The sequence below is a fragment of the Ovis aries genome, chromosome 6 (assembly GCF_016772045.2).
Source record: "Ovis aries strain OAR_USU_Benz2616 breed Rambouillet chromosome 6, ARS-UI_Ramb_v3.0, whole genome shotgun sequence".
Lineage (NCBI taxonomy): Eukaryota > Metazoa > Chordata > Mammalia > Artiodactyla > Bovidae > Ovis > Ovis aries.
In genome coordinates, this window is record NC_056059.1 from 103,079,659 (window position 1) to 103,100,522 (window position 20,864).

At 41.8% G+C, this 20,864-nt stretch overlaps 1 protein-coding gene across 2 annotated transcripts in view; it reads right to left on the minus strand.

Moving 5' to 3' along the window:
* Positions 1-4,572: 4,572 nt before the first annotated feature.
* The window catches only part of SPARCL1 (SPARC like 1), a 51,103-nt gene continuing 34,811 nt past the window's right edge, over positions 4,573-20,864 (minus strand). Inside the window, exons 5-11 of one of the 2 annotated variants that reach the window (XM_004009982.5) lie at positions 19,996-20,065; positions 18,867-18,985; positions 18,024-18,144; positions 15,788-15,924; positions 13,523-13,671; positions 12,269-12,417; positions 4,573-5,021 (exon numbers count right to left, since the gene is read on the minus strand). In XM_004009982.5, the coding sequence (XP_004010031.3) occupies positions 4,993-5,021; positions 12,269-12,417; positions 13,523-13,671; positions 15,788-15,924; positions 18,024-18,144; positions 18,867-18,985; positions 19,996-20,065 (774 nt within the window). In that variant the 3' untranslated portion in view covers positions 4,573-4,992. Of the gene's footprint in view, positions 5,022-7,999; positions 12,418-13,522; positions 13,672-15,787; positions 15,925-18,023; positions 18,145-18,866; positions 18,986-19,995; positions 20,066-20,864 lie in introns of those variants that run through there. The other variant, XM_060417413.1, reaches the window with a different exon arrangement.

Sequence of the window (20,864 nt, forward strand, 5' to 3'; positions counted from 1 at the left end):
ACAAAATGTGCAGGGAGCAGGTGTTCCTGCCTACTATTAATAGCTGTGCTCAGTCAGCTCAGTCCTGTCTGACTCTGTGGGCCCCATAGACTGTAACCCACTAGGCTTCTCTGTGCAGGAGCTCCTCCAGGCAAAAATACTGGAGTGGGTTGCCATTTCCTATTCCAGGTGATCTTCCCAACCCAGGGTTCGAACCTATGTCTCTTGTGTCTCCTGCATTGGCAGGCAGGTTCTTACCACTAGTGCCACCTGGAAAATCCTCCTGCTTCCTTGGTGCCCTACATATTCAGATCATAATAAGCACAGCTTAAACTCACAGATCTCATTTGTATAGATGAGGAAGCATATCTATAGTCAACATGAGACAAGTTGGGGTGAGGATACTGTAAATGAAACAATTTAAACTGCCTAATTAAGACTTAGGTCAGTGTGGAATACTTGCTCTATATTTCAAAGTTTATTTGAGAGCTTCCTATATCCCAATTAGGACTCTTAAGCACATTCATGCACTTTTATGATCCTTGCACAGATCTGAGGTAGTTCTTATAACTCATGACACAGGCTAGGAAGCCGTGGGTTATTTCCTCGCTCAAGGTCATACACTCGCAGGACTTCCCTGGTGGTCTGGTGGCTAAGACTTTGTGCCCCTAATGTGGGGGACCTAGGTTCGATTCCTGGTCTGGGAACTAGATCCCATATCTTGCAACTAAGGGTTCGCATGCTGCAACTGAAATATTCCACATGCCACAATGCAATCAAAGATCCTGTGTGCCACAACTAAGACCAACTCAACCAAATATATATATGTATATATACACATGCGTATATCTTTTAAAAAGGTCATGCAGCTTGCAGATGTCACACAGAGCTGGGATTTGTACCGGGAAGACCTTTGGACTGAAGAAGACTGGTAAATTCCTGGTTCTACAATTTTCCACTTTCCTCTTCCATGAAATGAAAAGATACAGGAAAAGACGCAGACCTAGGTACTGTCTCTAGGACAGAAATGGAATGGAAAATTGAGGGCAGTACTCACAGGGACGGGCAAAGCAGTGGCCATAATCAAAAGGCCAGCCAGGAGAAGACATTTCATTCTGAAGGAGGAGTCTGGAATTGAAGGGTTAGGAGATCATTTTTTAAGTTTTTTTCTAGGTCCTATTCCTGTTATTAATAGACTGTTTAGTCAGAGTGTTGAAATAGTGATGAGACCACATTCTGCCCCTAGATCCGGGTTTTGTAAGCCTACATCAGTGCTTTAAAAATGGTGTTTAGACAAGACATACATTCTCTGGTTCATAACGTTACTTACTCTTACCGCTCTTGTAATCTCACGGTTCAACCTGTACTGCTTGTTCTCTGAAGTTATTCAAATTTGTGATCTCTACCCACAAATCAAACATCAATGTCATAGCATGCTTATTATTGGAGATATAGTACCACTGGCTCAAGTGAGATTTCATACGTATACAAATAAATCCACCTTGAGCTTCTACTCCCATGATATTTACCAGGTCTTCACATGGTATGGATGCTATTACTGACAATTATAATTTCTCAAGAAGAAAATGACACGGGAAAAGTCTTAAAAGGCATTTTGGATTGGTAGAGAAAGTGCACATTATGAATAAACTCAACAAAGCAAGTCCATGTGGTCTTTACTGGCCAGTAGTTTCTGAAAGTAAACCTTTTTATGATCTCAAATCACATTTAATTCAGATTAACTTACCTTAGGAGTTTCAGACCAAATCACTGTACTCTAGAATTGAATTTTGGAAGAAAGATCAATTTCATCATATTCCTATTAAGACTTGTCCCCAGCATCTGCAGCAAGTTATATCTCTTGATACGCAAGTCACTCCTCAACTATTTTACCACATATGTACTTGAAACAACTCAGATTTATCTTTGTGCTATTTCAGTTTGCCCGAGTTTAGGCAGCTCATCTCCCTTTCCCCTTTTCATGTTTCTTCTTTGTATTTTTCTTCCTTCTGCATTCAAACCCTCAACTTTTTTTCTTCCTTTGAAAAGTGGACCTATTCATTAAATTATCCAACACAATAAATTTTACCAAGTGCAATAGAATCAGTCCAAAGTATACTGTGTCTTTTCAATTACCTTCACTTCAAATGGTCCTTGGGCAACAAATTCAAAGAGCTGTGTGATCTAGAATCTCTATGCCCATCTCATATTTAAGCCATATTGCTGATGCCTTTGTGGTCATGGGTAATGTGAGTCACAGAATTTGAAGCTAAATTGAATAAATGGTTCTACACTAGGAACACCAATGTCTAAAGAATTTAAATTACACAGAGACAGGCTTAAAGACTGATTACTGAGAAAAAACTTAATCTCCTTGGCTGGGATTAATGTCTTTATTGCAAACAACTCACAATAAAAAATTGTGATTATTAAGGATATTAAAGTGCTTTTACAATAGATCATCCAAGACAGTTATACATGTGGGAGCCTTAACTAATAAACATTTCAAAGTTCTAAAACTTTATATTATTAAATAATATTTTTATTTCAAAATGAAAGTTATTTTCAAATAAAACATTTTTAGTGAATATTTAGGTAGTATCCTTAGCATTAAAATCACTTTCATTATTTAAAAACATTTAAAATACTTAGAACATTAAAAATAGTAAATCAGGTCTTTTAATTTTCTTATCTGAATAAACGTGCAATTAGAAACTTGGTTTCTAATTAGTTAGGACCTCCTGTGATATTTCTGTGTAGGCACGTGTAAATAACATTTTGAATTTGGGGATAATTTCTAAATTTATTTCTGTACTTTAAAGAAATTATAAACAATGCTTAATTAGTTTCTAAAATGTATTTTTAATTGAAGAATAATAACTTTACAATATTGTGATGGTTTCTGCCATACATCAACATGAGTCAGCCATAGGTATACATACGTCTCCTCCCTCTTGAACCTGCCTCCCACCTCCCACCCCATCCCACCTTTCTAGGTTGTCTCAGAGCCCCAGTTTGAGTTCCCTGAGTCATACAGCATATTCTCACTGGCTAGCTTAATTAGATTTTGATTAATCACAGTGAACTTAATTATTTAGACATGATCTGGTGTGATGTGCTCTGATTAAGAACAAGTGAGTCAGTAAACTAAGAAAAGAGATAATAAATACAATTCTGATAAAAAAAACAAATTCTTCCACAAATATCCTTCAGATAAAACTCCCAGGGGAATATTCTTTCAGTCACTATTACAAAACATCTCTAAATAACAACACAGTTTTGATTATTTGAAAAAGACAATTGTGCTGACATATTCCATTTCCGATGGGGATGTGGGGACTCCCTGTGGTCTCATGGTTAGGACTCTGCACTTCTGCTGCAGGTGCAGGAGTTCAATACCTATTCAGGGAACTAAAATCCCAAATGTCAAGTTCGTGGCCAGAAAACAAAAAGATGGGATAATATGTAAAAGATATTTCATATTTAAAAGAATATACGGTAAGTAGATATTTAACTGGGTGACAGTTTTTTTTTTATTGCCTTGTTTCAGCCCTTGTTAAACTTTATTTTGGTATCTTCTTTGTACAAGCCGGCTTTTACTGTATTAATAGTTACCAAAGAAGAGCTCAAATAAAGATACCAGTTTTCTCTTAGGACACATTGTCTTGCTATCAAATGATATTAGTACTGTTCATCTCTGACTACACTGGACATCAAGACTCCTCAGGGCTCTTCACTGTCTGTTATCTTTACAGTCTCTTTATTTTGAGGACATGAAATGTGTAGAGATTTTGCTGGGCCTCCTTTTTATCAGACAGACATGCACACCCACACAGAAGCTAAAATTAGTTGTATCAAGCAGTGTATAATCATCCTTATTTTAAACTGAATTTGGTGAAGAGTGCTTGGCTTTAGTTTTTTTCTGTTTAAACTTAAATTATGACAAAAAACATTAATAAGTAGCTACCATTTAACAACTGAATATTTGTTTGCCATAGGAAACATCCCCCTCAACCACACTTTTCTTTTGGTTTTTAATTAATTTATTTTTAATTGGAGGGGAATTGCTTTACAATATTGTGTTGGTTTCTGCCATACATCAACATGAGTCAGCCAGAGGTATACATATGTCCCCTCTCTCTTGAACCTCCCTCCCACCTCCCACCCATCCCACCCCTAGAGGTTGTCTCAGAGCACCAGATCTGAGTTCCCTGTGTCACACAGCAAATTCCCACTGGCTGTCTAATTTTACGCATGGCATTGTATATGTTTCAATGCTACTCTCTCAACTTGTCCCCTCCTCTCCTTCCCCCAGTGTGTTTACAAGTCTGTTCTCTTATGCCTGCATCTCCGTTGCCATTCGAGTCATTTCTAATGAGGTGGATGAACCTAGAGCCCATTATACAGAGTGAAGTAACTCAGAAAGAGAAAACAAACTAGAAATCTAGAAAAATTGTACTGATGAAATTATTCTCACTTTTTAAAAAAGTAGTAGGTTCTAGAAAGTGTGATTTGATATGAACTATGAGCACTGGGTTGGTCATTCACGTATAATTATTTAAGTAAATGACTGTAAATAAACTTGAATAAGCATTGGATTTATATGGATTTTTATTAGGATATTAAGGTATTGACAGTAACACACACCAGTAACAAAGAGACTTATTTGACTTTTCTGAAGTGCACATGATACCATGGACAAAATGAATGTATTTTTTTAGCTTTATAATCTTTAAGTATATTATAAATGGATGCAGAGAGTAATGAGTTAAACTCCTGTTCACAGTGTACAGTATTTTACATATACTGACTCTTTAATTTTAAAGTTTTATTTCTAAAGCTAATGGTAAATGCCTGGTGCCTATACTGTTATCAAGCAGTTACTCTCATTGTCTTCTCAGACATGCAAGCATTTTGCTAAATATAAATCTACAAGTATCACATTGGATATACTTCAGAAGTGGTCAGAACAAAGGAGGAGGCTGGGTATTTTGAGTTCTTTCAAATCTTAATTCAAAACAGGAGATTTTCATCTATGTCTTCTGTAAAAAACAAACACAAAACATACTTTTAGAAAGTAGTCAGAGCAGTAACATAAACCATGTTAGAACTAGGGCACCAGAGAAGCCATGAATAAGGCAGTACGACAGTGGTTCTCAGTCCTGGAAGGGTGTTAACATCACCCATGAAACTTGAAAAAATACATATCCTCGGGCCTAGCTCCTGGCCTCCTGAATCAGCATCCCTGCTGCTGCTGCTAAGTCACTTCAGTCGTGTCCGACTCAGTGCACCCCATAGACAGCAGCCCACCAGGCTCCCCTCTCCCTGGGATTCTCCAGGCAAGAACACTGGAGTGGGTTGCCATTTCCTTCTCCAATGCATGAAAGTGAAAACTGAAAGTGAAGTCACTCAGTCGTGGCCGACTCAGCGACCCCATGGACTGCAGCCTACCAGGCTCCTCCATCCATGGGATTAGATGGATCAATCACATGTATACATTTAGGAAAGCTGTGCAGCTAGTTGTGACTTCCTCGGTGGTTCAGCAGTAAAGAATCTACCTGTAATGTAGGAGATATAGGACACATGTGTTCGATCCCTGGGGCAGGAAGATCCTCTGGAGAAAGAAATGGCAATCCACTCCAGCATTCTTGCCTGGGAAATCCCATGGACAAAGGAGCCTGGCTGGCTACAGTGTATGGGGTTGCAAAGAATTGGACATGCCTGTGCAACTGAGCACACAGGTAGTTCTGATGTAGGGTGAGAACTGCTGATAGAGGAGGTTGAGGGGAAACCCAGCCAAGAACTACTAAATAGTAAGTCTCCTACATACGAAGCTTCAAGTTGCAAATTTTCAAAGATGTGAACATACATTCTCAAGTCCAGTCACATAAGTTCTTTCATCTCTGGTGTACATTGTCACATGCGTGCATCCTCTACAATTAGCCACGCTTTTGTGTACTTTACAGCACTGTATAGAGTACAGTAGTACAGTGTCTTTATTTCAAACCCAGGATGTCTAGAAGCAAGTGTAAGAGCAGTTGTATGTAGCTGATTGTATTAGATGGGTACCTAGGCACACGTTGTTGGACTTAACGAACCAGTTGAACATGCTCTGGGAATGGAACTCATTCGTATGTAGGGTACTTACTGGACTAATCTATAAGGGTTGCTGAGCTATAACCCAAATAAATAGAAGTATACATGAATTTGGGCAAGCTCTGGGAGTTGGTGATGGACAGGGAGGTCTGGCATGCTGCAGTCCATGGCGTCGCCAAGAGTTGGACATGACTGAGTGACTGAACTGAACTGAGTGCCAATTATCTCAAATTTCCAAACAAGTAATTGTAAAAGAACTTGTTGCCACACTTATGGAAGAAAACAGCATCCTCTGGGGGATGGAAGACTCCTTAGCAGGGTGGCCCACTCTTAATTCTTGAGCAGACATGTAAAGTGGGCTAATTTGAGGCATACTACCCTGTCTGGAACACCAGGCAGCTTCCCTGCCTGATGTCAGTCTTCATCTTGCCCCAGGGAGGGGTGTATTACACAGACTTCTGGTGTATTTCTCTTGCGCACTGGCTTCTTTTGTAAAGTAGGGATAATAGTCTGCTTACTCATAAATTTACTTATATTTGCACTCATACTTTTTGTCTTCTTTCTGTTGTTTGGATGAGAGATGTTCCTCCCATTGCTGTTGTTTAGTCAGTCATGTCCGACTCTTTGTGACCCCATGGACTACAGCACACACAGCCTCCCTGTCCATCACCAGCTCCCGGAACTTGATGAAATTCATGTCCATTGAGTTGGTGATGCTCTCTAACCATCTCATCCTCTGCCGCCCCCCTTTCCTTTTGCTTTCAATCTTTCCCAGCATCAGGGTCTTTTCCAGTGAGTCATTAGGTGGCCAAAGTATTGGAGCTTCAGCACCTGTCCTTCCAATGAATATTCAGAGTTAATTTCCTTTAGGATTGACTGGTTTGATCTTGCTGTCCAAGGGACTCTCAAGAGTCTTCTCTAGCACCACACTTCTCTAGTTCAAAAGCATCAATTCTTGGGCACTCAGCCCTCCTGTTGACTTGGAGGCTAATCCTCTGCCTGTGTTCAGGGTGCCTTCACCCCCATTTTCCTCTTTTTTTCTTATATCCTCAGTCTTTCCTTTTCTTTCTTTTTTTAACCAGGCCCTTCCCATTAATGTGTAACTATGCTGCATATCCAGCCTTGAGAGCAGTGCCTGGCCCTGTGCAGACTGCCAGGACAGATTTGTTGAAGGAATGAATGAATGAGTGAATGAGTGAGAGCTCAAGCCTCTTTTATTCTTGGAAATGCTTCCCTCAACTCTGTATCCCTCTCTAGCTCATTCCTGCCTTCAAACCTCCTCTCTTTAGCCTTCCACATCATCTCTTCTTTCTTACTGTGTCTGGCTTTCATCTTGACTGTTTCACAAAAACCACTCTTTCAAGGCTACTGAGGGTATCCTTATTTCTACATCCACTGGAAATTCTTTTTAACTTTACTATGTGAGAGTTGGACTGTGAAGAAAGCTGAGCACCGGAGAATTGATGCTTTTGAACTGCGGTGTTGGAGAAGACTCTTGAGAGCCCCGTGGACTGCAAGGAGATCCAACCAGCCCATTCTGAAGGAGATCAACCCTGGGATTTCTTTGGAAGGAATGATGCTAAAGCTGAAACTCCAGTACTTTGGAGAGTTTCCAACTTTCCAAAGAGTTGACTCCTTGGAAAAGACTCTGATGCTGGGAAGGATTGGGGGCAGGAGGAGAAGGGGACGACAGAGGATGAGATGGCTGGATGGCATCACCGACTCGATGGACATGAGTCTGAGTGAACTCCGGGAGTTGGTGATGGACAGAGAGGCCTGGCGTGCTGCAATTCATGGGATCACAAAGAGTCGGACACGACTGAGCGACTGAACTGAACTGAACTGAACTGACGTCTCAGCAGCATGTAGCACTGTGGTCTCTTCCTCCTCTTTGAAACACCTCCAGAGATGTGGCCCTCTCCTCTTTTCTTTTTTCTTGCAGGAGCCTCTTCATTCTCCTTCACTAAATCCTTCCTCCTCTGTCCATTGTCTGGATGTTGCTCCTTGATACTCAATGCAAGACCTTTTCCCACGTAACTCGGCACCTTTTCCTTAGGGAATTGATTTCCTTCCCTGGTATCAGTTCTTTTCTGTACACTTGCAATCCCCAAATACGTATTTCAACTCCCCAACTCTGTCTTGAAAAGCAGACTCATATATTCAACTATCAACTGTACACTGTCACCCAAGGACTTATAAACTCAATGTGTCCCAAATGGGATTTAACATTTCCCCCAAACCAACTTCTGTTCTTGTGTTTACTTTTCAGTGGAAAGTGCTTCTCCTTGGTCTGCCCTGCTGGAGCCAGGAACCGAGGCACTGTACGCCTCTTCCTCTTGGGCTCTCAACTGCCAGCTTCCAGCCCCCACGTATTTCCTATCAAACATTGTCTTATTATTTCTACATACTATACATCTTGAATATGTTTATATTGTCAACTATATCTTGAATATGTTTATATTTAAAAATATATTTAAGGAGACTTCTCTGGCAGTCCAGTGGTTAAGACTGTGCTTCCAACACAGGGGCTGCGGGTTCGATCCCTGGTAGGAGAACTAAGATCCCACATGCTGTGTGGCCAGGTCAAGAAAATATACAAATAAATAAAAAATAAAATAAATATAGTTGAAATATGTTTATTCGTCTTTTTCCCCCACTACAATTGCCCTGATTCAAGTTCTCATCAGTTCTTGCCTGGATTTACCACAAGGGTTCTCTGGCTTATCCACATTGTAACCAGAAGAATCTTTCTTAAATACAAATCCAGTGAAATCACTGCCCTGTTTAAGGCACTTTGGTGATCCTCCAGTACTCTGAGGATAACGTCTTTAACTGGCTTAGTAGGACCTGCATGATGTGACTGGTTTCTTCGTCTTACTTGGAAGGTTTTCCTAAAGATTCACATGGATATATGTCAGTCCATGGTATGTCATAGATATTCAATAAATAAGACTCCTCACCTCTGCATTGAATCCCATTTTACATACAAGGAAGATGAGACTTGCTGAGGTTAAGTGGCATGCCCTAATCTGCAGAGCTCGTTAATGACAGAGCTGGAATATTTGAGCACATCTAGTTCAGAGCAAAGGTAGTTAAAATTCAGGACAACACTGGCTAAAATGTATTTTGCCCTGTGGATTTCTCAGTCCTGAGGGAGTAAAGGGTATGCCTTCAAATAGCCTCTTTTCCCCGCCTAGCTGCATCCCAAATCAGTACTTGTTTACATGTTCCAACTGAATATTTAATATCTGCTTTATTGGCTTACTCTGTGATAAATCTTTCCTTTCTTCTAAGTAACATAATCATGGCCAAACCACAGTGAACAAACAAGATCATTAGGGGCTTTGCGAGTGGCTGAACTTGAAGCTCTTTCTGCTTCTCCCAGACAGTCAGCCAGCACAAGGCCTGAGTGGGCCCACGTGCTGAAGAGCTGCCAGAAGTTTCAAAATGAACAGTGAAGGGCAACTGGGTTCCTGAAATGGCCTCTGTTTAAATTTGACTTTGGATCACACCCTTAAAATCACGTGCTGTGTTAAGAGGGTGTGCATAAATATGTCCTGTCTCAGCTAAATTTTTCTCTTGATTCTGGTGGAGAGGAGGGGTGAGGCAGCTTGGGTACATTTTGTCTTTTTAAAATGGGAATTGGAAAAAACTGTGTTAACCCTTTTTAGGGGTGTATGTGAGTGTGTAAGATAGATGTTGGATATCTATGAAAGTGAAAGTGAAGTCATTCAGTCATGTCTGACTCTTAGCGACCCCAAGGACTGTAGCTTACCAGGCTCCTCCATCCATGGAATTTTCCAGGCAAGAATACTGGAGTGGGTTGCCATTTCCTTCTCCAGGGGATCTTCTCTACCCAGGGATCGAACCCAGGTCTCCCTCATTGTAGGCAGATGCTTTACCTTCTAAGCCACATAGATAACACATATTCTGTGTTTATAGAAGATGTGTTAGAAAGGAAATTGGTATTATTTGCTTGAGTCTGGTTCTTAACTTCCCATTAACTTCCTATTGATGCTAATAGGGTGCAAACCGTATGTGGTCGCCAGTCTCCATGAGGGCCCCCAGTGATCCCCATCTCCTGTGATCTCCTCCCACACCGTGGCAGGGTTCAACTGTGTGACAAACAGAATATGGCAGAAAAACGTCACTTCTGAGATTATTCCTAAAAGACATTGTGGCTTCTGTCTTGGACTCTCTCTCTCCTTCCGTCTCTCTCTGATCACTTGCTCTGGAGGAAACCAGATACCATGTTATGAGCAGCACTGTGGAAAGGACCACGTGGTAAAGAACTGAAGGCTCCTGCCGACAGCCACGTAAATGAGCTTAGAGCGGATCCTAAAGCATCAGTCCTCAGCGTGGACCCCAAAGCAGATCCATCCAGGTAAACTACCAGGGATTCCTGATCCTCAGAAACTGTGAGAGAGGTTTTAAACTTCTAACCTTTAGGGCAATTCGTTGTGCAGAAATACACAACTAATACACAGAGTGAGCTGCTTCTTCATTGTTTGCTCATTACAATTGTGCTTATGTTACCAGGCTTCTCCGGTGGCTCAGACAGTAAAGAATCTGCCTGCAATGTGAGAGACCCGGGTTCAGTCCCTGCATTGGGAAGATCCCCTGGAGAAGGGCATGGCAACCTACTCCAGTATTCCTGCCTTGAAAATCCCATGGACAGAGGAGCCTACAGTCCATCTCTTCTCAAAGAGTCAGACGTGACTGAGTAACTAAGCTTTCACTTTCACGTGCTTATTCATTCTTAGCTCACTACAGTTGTGTTTATTTCATAGAATAACATTGTAGAGAAATGCTTATCTGTTTATCCATAAGTGACTAAATCCTCATATTTCAACTCTTTCTTTCCAATGTCAAGGCATCACACATGTGCATGAAGAATATTTTTAAAGTGAAGTTCCCACAGATTCCCTCTTTTGGGGAAACTCTGACCTTTGATGAACTTACATTTCTTTTACTTTTTCGTTGTATAGTCATCCTACATGCATGTATATAGTGAACATATGGGTCAAATCTCTGCTATAGAGATTTGATGTTCATTGTTGATTTATATTCTGTAAGCAGATTTGATTGCTCATTTTTAACTGTTTTTCATATCTTGATTATTAAAAGCATGGTTGCTCAAAAAAAATTGTGACTTAGGAAAAGAAAAGGAAGTAGATTAAGACATAATTTAGCAAAATATATGTCTAAATTTAAATTCCTCCACTGCAGGAGGAATTCCTTTTGGATTAAAGGAGTTATATCTGGGCACAACTGGTGAAAATCTTTTGTGTTGGTAATAAATTCTAAGACTCTTCTGGCATCTCCGATTTTCAGAATCAAGCTTGCTGTTTTACCCTTCACATTGTTGTTGCTCAGTTGCTAAGTTGTGTCCACCTCTGTGATCCCATGGACTGCAGCACACCAGGCTTCCCTGTCCTTCACTATCTCCTGGAGTTTGCTCAAACTCATGTCCATTGAGTTGGTGATGCCATCCAACCATCTTATCCTCTGTCACCCTCAATCTTTCCCAGCATCAAGGTATTTTCCAATGAGTTAGCTCTTCGCATCAGGTGGCCAAAGTATTGGAGTTTCAGTTTCACATATAATTTTTAAAGTTTGGCCCAATATTCAAATTAAGGAAGGATATAAAATCCTTCCTTCCTTGCTCAGAGGGTAGCCTTCTGAGATTTGGCTCAACTGTTGGAGTTCACATCACTTTCTCAGGTTTAACCAATTTCTGAGACCTCAGTGCCTTTACCTCTTAAATATTCACCCATGCTACCCTTTAGAACAGGTGGCTCAGTGGTTAAAAAAAATCCACCTGCCAGTGCAGGAGATGCAGGAGACTTGGGTTCAATCCTTGGGTCTGAAAGAGCTCCTGGAGAAGGGAATGGCAACTCACTCCAGAATTCTGGTCTGGAAAATCCCATGGACAGAGGAACCTGGTGGGCTACAGTCCAGGGGTTCACAAAGAGTCAGACATGACTGAGTGACTGGGCACACTGGCACACCCTTTGGAACAGATTAAGAAATGACCTTGCAGTGATAGCGATTCTACCGGGGACACTGCCACCTTGTGGCTCCTAGGTTGCAGTCTAACACACAGCAAGCAGGACCCCTCTGGGAACTGCAGGGCTTAGGGCTTGTCTGGGGGAAGAAAACACCCCTCTCCCTGGGCTGATGGTCAATTTACCTTCTTTAATTTCAAAGCAGTGGCCCCACTCCTGCAGGGTGATGTGCTTATCCTTGTTGGGGTCACACTCTTCAAAGAAGCGCGTTATGCAGTGTTCCATGGGCACGAGAGATGCTCGCAAAGGCGCGAGCTCAGAGTGGGTCAGGACCCTGCAATGAGACAAATGGCAGCCAGTTAACTGGGTAACCAGGGTATGAAAAGTGAACTCTTCTGATCACCAAGGGTGCTTTTCTTTCACAAGGTTGCCAAGGATAGCAAATACATAGTACATTCATGAAAAGCTACAAATGAAATAAACCATTTATGGGTAAGATGCAGCTTTTTGAATGCCAATGGATAAGGTTTCCTCCTTCACTAGGAACTGTCCTCCCTCCACCCTAAATTTATCGGATGCACCCCAAGAATCATGTTTATGCAACCTAGATCTTACCACTGGGCTACCTGATTGTGGGCATTTGACTCAAGTGGGGTCCATCAGAGTATCTTGGAAATTTAGGATCAAGAATGAGAAAGAGGGCTTCCCTGTTGGGTCAGTGGTAAGGAGTTGGCCTGTTAGTGCAGAAGACACGTGTTCGATCCCTGATTTGGGAGGATCCTGCAAGCTGGGAAGTAGCTAAGACCATGCCCCACAACTGTTGAGCCTGTGCTCTAGAGCCTTGGAGCTGCAACTACTGGTCCACATGTCCTAGAACCCGTGGTTTGCAACTAGAGAAGCCACTGCAATGAGAAGCCTGTGTACCACAGCTGGAGAGTAACCCCCACTAGCCGCAACTAGAGAAGAGCCGGTACAGCAACAAGAATAGCACAGCCAAAAGTATGAATAGATAAACAATTTTTTTTTTTAAAAGAATGAGAACAAGTTGGGACTTCCCTGGTGGTCCAGTGGTAAGACTTCAAGTTTGCAGTGCAGGGGGCCCGGGTTCTATCCCTGGTCAGGGAACTAAATCCCACATGCTGCAACTAAGACTCGGTGCAGCCAAATAAAGAAATTTTTTTAAAAAATGAGAAAGAGTTGAAAGGTCTCTGTGGGGGGCTGGACCCTAACAAGTGAACTAGGGGGCAGAGGTGTGGCCATATTCCATTGTTTTCAAAGCAGCTTTGTATGTAGACTCCTAGCCATATTTGTTTGGCATTTCTGTGTCCTCCAGTGGATAGTGGGAAGTTTCCTAAATCTGTTTAGAATTCTCTTGGTATAAACAACTAGCCATTACATCAGGGGCATGACCTAGCGATGGGAAGGTGGAGAGTTTTTACCTGTCCCGAGGATGCTGGTCCAGTTCACTGAACTGCCAGTGCACAGGATACACGTACATGTGGTAGTTTTTCTTAAAGTCTCTTAAGAGAAGGTCAATGGAATGGTCTCCAGCCAAGAGTCTCTTTTCATCCAGGTAAATTTTCTTGACCTTCGGGAGGGAGAGGATCATCAGAGAATCAGACAAGTGTAATGGGATTATCATTTAATAAACTTTACTTGAAGAGTCATTGTAGCATAACAGAGGAAAATAAACCCAGAATGTTATTTGAGAATAAATTACACGCCTTCTAACTAATCGACACTTACAGCCTTTCTATATAGAATACTAGCTAACAGTAAAAAATCCTGCGGTTTTTGAAGAAATTTAAATCTTTTTTTGATCTTTTAACCAAATAATGTCCATCATGTTTCTTAAAACAATGAGAAGGTTTGAATGAAGAGGGCTGAACTGATCTAGGCACTTAGTTGGTGAAAAGTCCTGCTCTTCCCCCATTGGTATGCTCCATTCTTAATCCTCTACATCAGTGGTCCCCAGACTTTATGACACCAGGGACTGGTTTCACGGAAGACAATTTTTCCATAGACCAAGAGGAGGGAAAGGTTTTGGGATGATTGATGGCTCAGAGGGTAAAGAGTCTGCCTGCAATGCAGGAGACCTGGGTTTGATCCCTGGGTCAGGAAGATTTCCTGGAGAAAGAAATGGCAACCCACTCTAGCATTCTTGCCTGGGAAATCCCATAGACAGAGGAACCTGGTGGGCTACAGTCCATGGGGTCACAAAGAGTTGTACACGATTGAGAGACTTCACTTCACTTTCAAGCACATTTCATTTATTGCACACTTTATTTCTAGTATCTTTACATCAGCTCTGCCTCAGATCATCAAGCATTAGATCCCAGAGGTTGGAGACCCTGGTCTAAGTATTTCCATCCAGTGCCTGTTGCGTCTCAGGTTAGTCTTGGTGTGATGCCATGTGGTATCTCCACTGAAATGTCCCTGTTTTGTATCTAATGTTCTTTACCACAAGCACCACCTGGGAAGCCCCATAATTATATACACATACATGGGCTTCCCAGGTGGCACTAGTGGTAAAGAACACATCTGCCTATGTAGGAAATGCTGGAGACAAGGGTTCGATCCCTGGGTCAGGAGGATCTCCTGGAGGAAGGCATGGAAACCCACTCCAGTATTCTTGCCTGGAGAATCCTATGGACAGAGGAGCCTGTCAGGCTATGTGTGGTCCATGGGGTCACAAGGAGCTGGCCACGACTGAAGTGATTTAGCATGTGTGTTTATAACTATATATTGTCTCTCTGCTTAGAATATAAGTTCATGAAGCCAGATATTATTTTTTTTGTTTGTTTCTCTGCTGTATGGTGCATGCTGGTGCTTTAGTCATGTCCGACTCTTTGCGAGCCCATGGACTGTAGCCTGCCAGGCTCCTCTGTCCATGGCAAGAATCCTGGAGTGGGTGGCCATGCCCTCCTCCAGGGGGTCTTCCCAATCCAGGGATCAGACTCCGGTCTCTTGCGCCTCCTGCATTGCAGGCTTGTTCTTTCCCTCTGAGCCCTCTGAGCCTCCAGGGGTTCCTCTTTGTTGTATTTCCAGCATGTAAATCAATTCCAGGTACCTGGTATACACTCAATAACTATCAGATGCTAGTTTTCCCCTGGGAACTTCTAGAACCAATATTCTGCCCTTTTTCATCTGTCAATATATTACTGACATTGTTAATAACGGATTTATCAGAGGATGAGGTGGTTGGATAGCATCACCAACTCAATGGACATGAGTCTGAGTAAACTCTGGGAGGTGGTGATGGACAGGGAGGCCTGGTGTGCTGCAGTCCATGGAGTCGCAAAGAGTCAGACACAACTGAGCGACTGAACTGAACTGATCTTATATCATAAATCTGCCCTGTGAGGGCAAGAAAGAGGTTTAGATTTAAAGAATATGTCTGGGCCTGAAGATATGAACACTGAATTGAGGTCAGTAGAGCTTGCTCTGGGTATGAGTTCCAGAGTCCTTGTAAGGCCCCTGCCCTGTGTGTAGAAACGGAGCAACGGGGTGGGGGAGGGGGAGGGCGGGGTTTGGCCATGTCCCAAACTTTGGGGCATGAACAATGACCTCAACTATTCTGTTCATCCATATGTATCAACCAGGTGTCATTTTACAGAGGAACATAAGCCTTCACCATACCTCTCTCCCACCCCATACCTTTTTTCCTGGTAGACAGACGGGGTAGCTGACTGTGGATAACTTACTTTATTTCTCTGCTTCTCATTCAGATATCCAGAGTGTTCAGGGTTAGGTTCATACAGCTGCACAAGGATATTCTTGAGCCAGTCTCTCATCCTTAGAGGAAACTGGGTCACTTCAAAGTCCGTACAAGCAGGAATAGCTGTTCCAAATAGAAAGTACACTGATTTTAATTTTGAAGTCTTACTCCTGTCCCAGGAAAAGTCTTCATAACAGGATGCTTTACACCTTCCGGTGACTGATAGCATCCTCACTGGTCCTCCGTCACAACAGCGGTCCTTTATCCTGCTGCCGAAACACAACTGCCAGGAGCATTGTAAAGCCATACCAGATGCCAGCGGCCTTTCAAAGATTTGATCGATCTGGTATGGAGCCTAGGAATCAGGATGCTTTAAAAGCTTAGTAAGTAATTGTGACATGCAGCCAGGACTGAGAACCACTGCTCTAGAATTCAGAGGTGGAGGTCACAAGAGGTATTTATTAGGAGAAAAGAGAGAAAGGCAGAAGTCAGCTAATACTGTGATAATAATATTAAATCTTGACTTAAGGGATCTTTTTTTTTCAGGTATGACATACCTGACGTACCACCCAGTAAGTTTAAGGGGTATAGCATAATGACTTTACATACAGATATATTGTGTAATGGATAGCACAGCAAACTTGGTTAACATTCATAACCTTGTATAGTGACCTCCATGTTTCATTTCCTTCTGGTGAGAACTTTCAGAATCTACTCTCTTAGCAACTTTCAAATATATTAGACAGCAGTGCTGACCGTTATGCTGTATATCACATCAAACATTTCTCAATCCTGCTACATGTCCCATGCAAGTTGGCAATTGAGCTCTGCTCATCTCAGTCTCTCTGGGGTTCAGGGTAGGGGAGACACCACCATCTTAACACCATTTCAACACGAGGTGAAGGGAGCATGGAGAGCCACACACCAGCTCATTTATTATTTTTTTTCAAGTCAGATCTGATTTTTTTTTTCTTTTTTAGAATTTTTTGGGATGTGGTCCATTTTAAAGTCTTTACTGAATTTGTTGCAATATTGCTTCTGTTTTATGCTTTGGTTTTTTGATCAAGAAGCATGTGGGGTCTTAACTTCCCAATCAGGGACTGAACCCTCACCCCCTGCACTGGAAGGTGAAGTCTTAACCACTGGACCACCAGGGAAGTCCCCATATTCCAGCTCTTGAACGCTCTGCCCAGAGCTCACGTGGATGATTTTTGCCCAGATTTCACTGGACAAAGCAAATCATATGGCTGCATCTAACATCAAGGGGTTGAGAAACTGACTCCTCTCATGTGTCCGGAAGGACAGGAGAGGTTAGTGAGCATTGCTCATGTGGAGAATCATTTAGTGACCAGAAGATGCAAACACAATTGAGAGTATCCTGGGGAAGGAAGACAATTTTTTAAAAAGTCTGGAAGAATAAGTTGTCTTTAAAGCTTCTTGGCAGGCTTTCACTTGGGAAGAGGACAACTAATTTAACAAAATTCCAATGATTCATCTCAGTTATTAAGTGGATAACATTATCATAATGGTTCTGAACCCTAGCTGCACATTAGAATTGTCTAGGTTACTTTGAGAACAAATGAAAGAACAATGCCAAGGTTCCAGCTCAGTCCAATTAAATCAGAATCACTTATGGTTAAAGCCTGGGAATTATTCTTCTAATTTTTATTTAAAATTTTTATTTTATTTATTTTGGCTGTGGTGCAAGGCACATGGAATCTTAGTTCCCCAACTGTGGATGGAGCCTTTGTCCCTGGCATTGGAAGCGTGGCGTCCCAACCGCTGGACCACCAGGGAAGTCCTCATTCTTCTAATTGAAAAAAAAAAAAGCCTTCCCAGTTATCTTAATGTACAGCCTGAATTCAGTACTACATTGGATTTTGTTTTTCATGTTGTCTGCATATATATGAGTGCTGTGTTGTGCTGTGCTTAGTTTCTCAGTCATACCCCACTTTTTGAGACCCTATGGACTGTAGCCCACCAGGCTCCTCTGTCCATGAGATTCTCCAGGCAAGAAGTGGGTAACCATGCCTCCTCAAGGGGATCTTCGCAACCAAGGGATTGAACCAGGGTCTCCTGCATTGCAGGTGGAGGCTTTATCAGCTGAGCTCCCAGGGAAGCCCATATATATATATATGAATATATATGTATAAATACATTTTATTGAGGTTCACCCCAAACTCTTTTGGCAATGGTAGATGGCAGTAGTGATGGACTCTTACATTTGCAGGCTCCAAAGTAATCCAGCTGCAGTTGGTGCCCCTTTTTCGTCCCCTCCAGGCTGCACTTAGTAGCAAAGAGATGACAGGAGCTGGCATAGGTCTGATTGTCAGTGCCACAAACCTAGGAAAGAGAAGCATAAGAAAAACCTCAAGTTGATGAATGTTCATTGGGAAAATACTCTGCTCTTAATAGGCTGTTTAACCAACTGCTGAGCCAAAAATGTGGTCAGGTAGGGGATGGTACTAAAACCATAACTATCCCATCTGACCCTCCAAATCAACTAACTTATACCCATGGTGATGCTAATTTAGCTGATAAACGCAGAATAGAAACTGCAGATGATTCCAAGGATGGAATGAATTTTAAAATGAATTCTACATAAATGCCATTATTATTTGAGAGCACAGTTGAAATTCTTTGATTTTGTTGGTATTTGTTTCTCTTGGCTATTATTCAAATATCAGGTGATAACCGGGACATTTACTTCTTTTTAAACTTGATTTCTAAATTTTTGCCTGTGCTGAGTCTTCATTGCTGCATCTGGGCTTCCTCTAGCTGCAGCCAGCGGAGGCTACTCTCTGGCTGCAGTGCAAGGTGGCTCATCATGGTGGCTTCTCTTGTTGATGAGTTTAGTTGCTCTATGGCATGGGCATGAGGGATCTTCCCAGTTCAGGGATTAAACCTGTGTTCCCTGCATTGGCAGGTGAATTTTTAAGCACTGGACTACCAGGGAAGTCCCTACATTTTTTTTTTTTGAAATAAAAATTTTAATTGCAAATTACTTTCATTCAAATCACCCAACTGTTTGATGTCCCTTAAAGATCATTTTGTAAAATACTTACTTGGTCAAGGAGTTTTGTAGGAGGACAAGATGCTGGATCTTGGCAGACACAGTGGGGTTTTCCATGTTGATCAGCCTTGCAGATGTGTCCTCTTTTGCACTGGAAGCTCATGCAAGAATCTAACAGAAAAATTTGGACAGGAAACACGGACAAAGCTAAATTGAGTACATAAACTCAGATTCACCCAGATAGTTCCATTTTCATGAATAAGAGAAAACGTGGGGAAACATTAGAAATTAAAAAAAAAATTTTTTTTATTAGGGGAGTATAATGATTTTACAATGTTGTGCTTCTGCTGTACAACAAAGTGAATCAGCTGTTTGCTACTTACATCCCCTCCCTTGGAATGAATGTATTGGTTTTCAAGTGGGACTCTCTGGTATGAGGCTATTTTACACAATAGGCTAGATTTCTGTACAGTTTGGATTGGGGATTTAAAAAGAAAAAACAGTTCTTCTTGGCCAGCCTGTAATGGTCATAGTCTGACATCTATAGTGCTAGGCTGTGCAAGTTGGTCAAAAGGTAAATAAGCCATGAGAATTTTATTGGTTGAAATTTAAAATTTTGTGATTGGGGTGTGAGACTGAGATTGAAAGTCACTCAGTTATGTCCAACTCTTTGAGACCCTGTGAACTGTACTCCACTGGACTCATCTATGGAATTCTCCAGCAGGAATACTGGAGTGGGTAGCTATTCCCCTCTCCAGGGGATCTTCCTGACCCAGAGATCAAACCCAGGTCTTCTACATTGCAGGCTGATTCTTTACCATCTGAGCCACCAGGGAAACTCAAAGATTGAGATTAGGTCTTAATTAAATATGGAATCTAAATTCTTAAGTTATATGAGTTTGAGTGTAAATAAGGCAGAATTAATGCTTCTTCAAAGCAAAATGATTTTGAGAAAAATAATTCTATCAGTAATATTGCAACTGGACTTCCAGTTTGTAAACACAGTTAACCGTAGTTGTCTATCAAATGTGCACAGGAGAATGTGAGCAATTTATGGGAGTATTTCCTAGGGGAGGAGTTGGGAGAGAAAAAATTCGGATGAAGAGGTGGGGATAGCCCAGCGTGGCCCATTCCATCTCTCCCAGATACGGTCACAGACAGTGGGCTGAGCCCGTTCTCACCGACACTGTACACCCTCCTGTTGCCTTCAGTTGAACTCTCATCTTTCGGTGAGCTCTCCGCTTTCTTGGCCTGTATAATAACAAAAGCGGAAGTGGAATTATGTTTAGAGGAGAGCTGTGCTATTATTTATATTTTCACTCTGCATCCCTTCACAGATCTTTTCATACCTTAATCATTTTATTTTACTTCAATTATTATTTAAAAAAAAACTTTTTTCTTGGCCACACTGCATGGCATCTGAGATCTTACTTCCCTGACCAGGAATTGAACCCACGCCCCTTGCATTGGCAGCACAGAGTGTTAACCACTGGACACCAGGGAAGTCCCTACCCCAATCATTTTAGATCTCAGAGGGAGACACGAGCCACAGTGGTGGAAAGAGACAGTAGCCCTTTGAAAACAGGATTTGTTTCTGTCTTTATTAACTGGGTTTAGGTGCATGTCTGGGTTTACCCAGTAAAAGTTGGAACCAACACCAGAAGCAAAGTTGGAACCTCCCCCTTTGGTTTGGGAAGAGAGTAGAAATGTGGTATTACCATGTGATCCTCTTAAGACACAATTACGTCAGTAATCTCTATGAAGCTGTTGGGAAAATTTTCTTACCAGGTTCCTCAAATGTAAGAAAACTCCTACCTTAGAATGGCAGCAGAGTTCTCAGGAATCAAAATTCCTGTCCACCTTGCCTACCAAAAAGCTGTATCAGGTGCTTCTGGTGGGTGCCCGCCAGGGTTTTGCATGAAAGCTCCAAATGATTAAACAACCAAATAACAATGTGTTTCTTCCTTTCCCCCACCCTGTTGCTGTTCCCTGATTATCCTTTTGGTGCATGTCTGCTGAATAAAGTTGTGGCTCAAGTCTTTGTTCATTG